Source organism: Borostomias antarcticus (genome assembly GCF_949987555.1).
Source record: "Borostomias antarcticus genome assembly, chromosome: 8".
Classification (NCBI taxonomy): Eukaryota; Metazoa; Chordata; class Actinopteri; order Stomiiformes; family Stomiidae; genus Borostomias; species Borostomias antarcticus.
The window spans coordinates 21,419,977-21,427,118 of NC_140241.1; the positions used below are offsets into that span (position 1 = coordinate 21,419,977).

The window sequence follows — 7,142 nt, forward strand, 5'->3', positions numbered from 1 at the left end:
CACAACAGTAGACACAGTGACCCCCCCCCCCCCCTGTTGCTTCTGGTGTTACACAACAGTAGACAGTGACCCCCCCCACACAGTGACAGCGAGAGGGCCTCAACATGAATCAACGGTCACCCATTCTAGGTCGTTAGTTTTTCGTCCGCTTCGATCGTCGATCGCAGTCGGCCGCGCGTCTCACGCTCAGACGAGGGATTCGAACAGGCTTCCACAGCCTGGGAGTTTGTTCTTTCACAGCGTGGGAGACGCCGTCCGAGGAGGTCACGGCGTAGGCGGCTTTTTTAAGAAGGCGACGTCTTCCCCGTCGCGGTTCGCCGCTCGGCCTCTCGTTCGCCGAGAAGCTGTGAGAGCCGAGGCCGAGCGTTTCTGAAAACCAGCCGCTTGTGCCTTCGATTTGGAAGCCGCCAATGCGTTTGTAAAGCATGACTCACAGCGGGGCGGCTCAAAAGGGTTTGTTACGTAATATGTGCGTTTATAAAAGGGTGCCATATTGAGGTTTCAGCTTTCACAATTGAAGAACATGTGCTGTATTGTAGGAATCAATCACGAATCACAGCCCCTGGATACAGGCTTTGTCAAGGTGTTGCGGTAAGTGGGCGCTCTGTGGCTCTAGGTTTAAAGGGACAGTTCAACACATTTAGCTTGTTTTTCTACCTATCCAAGGTCATGTAGACTCATCCAGTCCATTAGTCCATACTAGAGAAAAGCATTTCCACCGGTTAAATGTTGGACTATCCCTTTAAAAGCCAGACACCAGAGGCTTAGTGGATCCTTGTCTGCAGTTCTGTAACAACATCATGCCAACTCCCCTAAATAAGCGTGTGACAACAGTGTAACTGGCGTGTAACTGGCGTGTATCTGGCGTGTAACTGGCGTGTGTGTCGGGCAGGTTCAGAAGTCTGACCACGGCCTTCTTCAGGGACGCCATGGGCTTCCTCCTGATGTTCGACCTCACCAGCCAGCAGAGCTTCCTCAACGTGCGCAACTGGATGAGTATGTGACGTCTCTCTGCTCCTCACGTCTCTCCTCTCCTGCTCTCTCCTGTCCTGCTCTCTCCTGCTTTCTCCTCTTCTGTCCCCTCCTCTCCTCTCCTGTCCTCTCCCCTCCTCTCCTTTCCTCTCCTCTCCCCTCCTCTCCTTTCCTTCTCTCTCCTCTCCTCTCCTCTCCTCTCCTCTCCTCTCCTCTCCTCTCCTCTCCTCTCCTCTCCTCTCCTCTCCTCTCCTCTCCTCTCCTCTCCTCTCCTGTCTCCCTGCGCAACATTGTAAACTAAAGTTTAATATGAGATATTAAGAGTTGTGAAGCGCACTAAAAGACAGGAAATGGAAATGAAGTTCTCACGTATACTCCGCTTTGACACCTCCTCTGGTGCTACTGTACGTCTGACGATCTAACTGTCCTTCACACGTTACGGCGCTGCCCCGGTCGTGACATCGTTATCACCCCCGTACGGCCGCGTCCTAACGTGACGTACGCCCTTCCTGTCCCGCCCCCAGGCCAGCTGCAGGCCAACGCCTACTGTGAGAACCCAGACATCGTGTTGGTGGGCAACAAGGCGGACCTATCGGACCAGAGGGAGGTCCAGGAGAAGCAGGCCAAGGAGCTGGCCGACAAGTACGGGTGAGTGCCGGCCTGAGCCCACGGGTCAGAGTCCCAGAGGTGTAGTTTCTCCGCGCGAGGCAAGCTGAGTAAAGGCCTTTCGACTTTTTCCACAACAGTGTGAAATCCTTACAGCGTTTGTCCCTCACAGGCGTAATAGTCAACATGATTCTTCTTCCGACAAAAGAAATCGATGAACGAGCCCGGAGGGAGGCCGGCGTGTGAGAGAGTAGATTGTTTTATTGTTGCTAAGACGACAGCGGAGCTGGTTCTGACAACGCTGAGGACCGGACGCTACGCCGCGTTTTAGTGGCCGGTCGATAGCGGCGAGCGGCATAGCTGTCACTGCGCTGGGCGCTGGAACCGGAACTAGAGAGGCTTCTGGGATCTCTGTGTCGTTCCTCTCAGGACGAGATCTAGTCTGCGATGTCCTCGGAAGAGTGTTGTGGAAAATAGTCATGTTTAGAGGGTTGTTAAGGCCCCCAGATAGCAAGTGGATCTGGGCCATATACAGTACAGGCCGGATCTGGGCCATATACAGGCCGGATCTGGGCCATATACAGGCCGAATCTGGCCCTTGTGGCTCAGTTCCAGCCCATATATGGCCCAGATCCGCTTGCTATCTGGGCCGTAAGGTCAAGTTGGCTCATCTGAGGAGCACAACAGGAAGAGAACAGCGAGCTCAGTTGAGTACCCTAGAGTGAGTTCCCCAGGTCAGAGCGTTCTAGACTGGAATGTCCCATTCCACAGTATGTCTCAATAACAAGATTCATATCTACCTGCGTAACTTCCAAGAAAACCATTAGCCTTAGGTGACGCACACATTGTGTTAGAGATTTGGATATAAAGGTGATGAGCCTGAACGACTTGGGTCTCCCGGAGTTTTGTACCATCAGAAATGACCAACAAGAGCAGAGCGGAGTTCAGTAACCGAACAACAAATCACAACTAGAGATGTTAACAGTTAATTGACTATCGATTAATTGCCGAACTTTTTTGTTTTTTTGAACGAACGTTATCAATGGGAGTTGTGTGAAATGTTATCATAATTTAAGGTCTGACTGCACATGAGGGCGCCGCGCCATGTAGTGAAGGCTAATTGGGATGCCGGGAAATTTCAACGACACAGCGGAAGAAGACACAAAAATTAAGCGAGCAAAGCGCAGTCCGGCGCGGGACCTTCTTATCAATGAATCGACTATCGTTTGTTAAGGTTAACAGTTATCGATTAATGAAAATCCTTGAAATTTGCAACCCGAATCACAACTCGTTAATGTTTCCAATGTCCTATTTTGTCTGACGTTCTCTGCGCTTTAGCACAGACGGGGCGATCCACTATCCTTCGGTCAGACGAGGCGGTCCACTATCCTTCGGTCAGACGAGGCAGTCCGACACCCTTCGGTCAGACGAGGCGGTCCGCTAGCCTTCGGTCAGACGAGGCGGCCCGCTACCCTTCGGTCAGCCACTCGTGACGGGTCATGTCTCTGCTCCCCCCCCTGCAGGATCCCCTACTTCGAGACGAGCGCGGCCACGGGCGCTGAGGTGGACAAGGCTGTGATCACCCTGCTGGACCTCGTCATGAAACGCATGGAGCAGTGCGTCGACAAGCCGCCGGCTGAGGCTCAGAACGGAGACGGCGCCACCAAGCTAGGCCCCGCCCAGCCCGGCGAGAAGAAGTGCGCATGCTAGTCGCCCTGCCCTCCTCCTCTCGTCCTCCCTTGCTCTGGTCCTGAAGCCAACCCCCCCCCCCCCCCCTGACCCACCCCTCTGGTGGACAGACATGGAAGTGCGGCCTGGCGTCACCGCGCACTACTGAGAGGGCTGTTACTGTATCACGAGCCTGTGTGTGTTCTGGCTGTGTGTGTGACCTTTGACCTGTCTGTCCTGGCCTCCCCGAGGGCTCGGCCCGGGACCTTAACACCCACTATGGTATCGGTCGAATGTCAAACACCCCCCACTACTAGCATTCTTCAAATCTAATCAACTGCCTTGGCTGTTAAGGCCCCATCCATAACCAATGTTGTTAGAAAATGCGACCAACTATTTATATTTGATTAGATTATTATTATTATTAGATTGACATATTCATGGTTTATTTAAAGTTAAGGTTTTCATGTTGGGTTTTTATTTGTACAGTTGTGTTTGAGATAAGAGTTCAGTCCCACCTCTGGGCTACGCAACTCAAACGTCACTCCAAAACAAATTCACATAACTACAGTAAGTGTAACCCACAGGAGGCACAAATATATTGTCACAGAATCAGTTGGAGAACAGCAACTTCAGATGCAGCATCTTGAGTGTTTTTGCCCTAACAGTGACGGTTGGGCCGTCTCATAGACCTGGTCTATATAGTACCAACACACTCTCTGTCCTGTTCTGTCTGTCCCGAGTGTGAAAGTGTTTCCGTGTGTTTATAATGTCTCAGAGCACAGGACCAGATCTATATAATGCTAACTGCCTACAGCAACACTTGACCACAGCTGCCCTAGTGCCAAATACACCTTCACTTTGCCTCTAGTCCTGGAGTTTGTCTGTCTGCCTTCGTCTGTCTGGCTGTCTGTCTGTCACTACCAAGGGCCTTGAATGTCATTACACAGAGACAGTAGTCTTGGCTAAGAAACAGCCCCCACCCTAAACTCCCTAGACATGCATTAATAGTTCTGAGAAGTTAAGATAAGAATAAGCAAGATGGCTGTAACGAATGCCTTGCTGAATTCATTTCCTGTCAGATCTACCCTAGGGGGCGGAGGAGAGAGGCTGGGTCTGGACAAGGCCTTAGCACGGCGAACATCTGTCCTCACCTGAACCTGACCACACAGCAGCACTCGCTCAAACATATCCTACACGTCATACTCCTGAATGTAACATCCTCAATCTCGAATCTTGAAAGTACATAGACAAAGATCAGTATTAAACACAGCTCTTGTAAAATACAAAATGTGGCCTAACTAGTGTAAGTGTACATGAATTACAGTGTGTGGAAATAGTGTGCTAAAACCAATATTAAAACTGTAGGTCATCATCCTTTAAGAATTCAGGTCAGTGGTGTAATGTTTTTGGTGTAGGTCGGTGGCAAAGTTTGTGGAAGATTTTAGTCCTACGGCTTGGCAGTTAGTTCAGAGAAGGTTCCAGCAGTGGATTTACACTGAGATGCCTATCAGGACACAGAACTAACGGGATGCCATTGGCCCTTGTTGGTACTTACAGAGGAAACTTTATTTCCTTCCTTCTTCTGCTTCTCTCTCATCGCCATGGTGACCTGGGATTAGGACTACTATGGGTTAACTCCTTGGGCAATGTTACCAGACCTCGAGTTGCTCTCTGCCAATTGCGTTCCTATTAACGCGTTTGATCTCTCTGTGAAACGCATACATTTTTTATTCTCCTCTCAACGTACAGTTTTCATCTCTCTCAACATACGTGTACATATCCATCATGATTTTTGACACGGCGATGAAGCGAGACGTGTTATAGACGTGTTATAGACGTGTTATAGCCGTGTAAAGCATGCAGCTCTAGCAGAGCGCTCTGGCGTGGCGGTGGATATCCGCCTGCGAGCGTGGACCTCCTGACGCATGTTGGTGTGCAACGCTTTATCCCGTTTCAGTAATTCAATCTAGACTGCACTGAGAGTCGGAACCTAGTCGTTTGTGTATTTTAGCCAAGACAAGACTTGTGCCAAAACAACCGTGGGTGCCATTGGATTTCTTCTCAGTTTGAACTCCATTCTCTTTCCATACTGTAGTGATATCATGATCGATGGGTTTTAGTGTACGCGTTGTAGTAGGCTACACATATCTGCAGTAGACCAACCCGTGGTCGCACGCGTCCCAGCATAAGACAAACGCAAACCGTATCTGTTGAATGTTCCTTTAACATCTACATTCAGTCTACTGCTGATGGGAGCTTGAGAATGATATTGTCATTCATTTTTAAGAAATGCCTTCAAATGTGACAATCTTTGGGACCAAATTATGAGATTTTCTCATAACTTGCTTTTCTTGAATTCAAACAAACTGCTTGCCCCCGTTACTTTTCTTGTCTTATTCCACACTTATTTAACTCTTGACAATTCCAGCTGTATTTTCGTGTTGTTCTTGCCGTGTTGGGACAAACTAACCACGTTCTTCATGAACAGGAAATGTGTGAAATCTGTCTGAGGTCTGCCTGGAAAGTTGACATTGTCTGGAAGAGTCTCTCTTTGTGCCTGTAATGCTCTTTTGACCAATAATTCTGTCTAATCATTTGTTAAGATTGTGAGCTATTAAAGTAGATATTTTAATGCATTTAATGAATATCAAGCAAAAACGAAAAAAGATAAGTAACGTACATGTGCCCAATATAACAAGTTGAAATATGAAGTACCTCCAAGAGCTTTTATTTTTGGAATATGTGTGTCCTACGTTTTGAGAAAAGAAAAGCTCAATATTCCAATGCCTGCAGTAAGTGTTGTGCGTGCACTAATTCAAGTGAATCGGGTTGTTGCATATTTCAGTGCACCGTGAGCATGATAAACCTTGAGAATGAGCTTTGAAATCGTTAGTGTTTCTGATGCTTGTGGCTCTGACTGTGTGGTGTGTCCCCAAGGTGTGTCCCAGTCTGCCTTTGAAGGCACAATCTGTAACTTTCATGTCCTACCAAGGGTGCCGTCGTCCCGTTGAGGCAAGGAAGTAATTTGGCTTCGCTCCTCGAGCCTATGAATAATATCGCAGTAGTAACCTTTCAGGCTACGAGTGGAAGCTCACACGGCACCTTTGAGTCTTGGAAAGTAGCCAATCAGTCAGCTGGAGACGACACCATGTGGAAATGTCTTTATGCCCTCCCGCTTGAGCCTCTAAGCCAGACTGAATGACATGTTGTGGCCAATGTGATGTCTGTCTTTTTTTTGTTTTTTTGTTGCTTGAATACAATGTTATAACGTTTTTTTCTGAGTTGATGTACACCTTTCTTTTATATCAAGTTAATAAAGTTTATGAAACCTTAGCATTTCTCTTTTCTTATGTGATACACAAATACAAATACACACACTTAATTTACTCCACACACACACACAAGATTATCATAATTTGCTGAATCTGCTCTCCAGATAGGGATGTCCGTTAGAGGCCTTACGAAGGCCAAGATAACGACAGAAGGATGAAGAAATGCTTTCATGCTCTCAGTATACTGCACCATTAGCATCTTAGGCACTGCAGTGTGGCAGAGCCTTGGAGAAAAAACAGACTTCAACAAACCTCAGTACTGTACAAGTGAAAGATTTTCAGAAGGTGGCTTTTATCAGTGCAACATTAATTTGATTAAACAGATTAAACGACTGGACCTGCAGTCCAAACATCTGTATTCATCTTTGATGTCTTCTCTTCCAGATGGACAGCATGTGTGCAGGCAGAGACGAGGATGCTAAAGATCTCTAAATATTTGATGTTGCTATCTGATGATTGTATTTCTGATCATATATTCACATTAATATGCATTGAAGTTGACAGATGTCTGGCTACTACATACATCTGTGATATTTAAATGCATGTTAGACACCAACTTTT

At 47.7% G+C, this 7,142-nt stretch overlaps 1 protein-coding gene across 1 annotated transcript in view; it reads left to right on the forward strand.

Moving 5' to 3' along the window:
• Nucleotides 1–3,288, forward strand: part of rab27b (RAB27B, member RAS oncogene family) — a gene marked incomplete at both ends in the record, with an annotated part of 6,959 nt that extends 3,671 nt beyond the window's left edge. Inside the window, 3 exons of the mRNA XM_084441907.1 lie at nucleotides 893–996; nucleotides 1,497–1,620; nucleotides 3,102–3,288. Coding sequence (XP_084298033.1) covers nucleotides 893–996; nucleotides 1,497–1,620; nucleotides 3,102–3,288 — 415 coding nt within the window. The remainder of the gene's footprint in view (nucleotides 1–892; nucleotides 997–1,496; nucleotides 1,621–3,101) is intronic.
• Nucleotides 3,289–7,142: the final 3,854 nt, after the last annotated feature.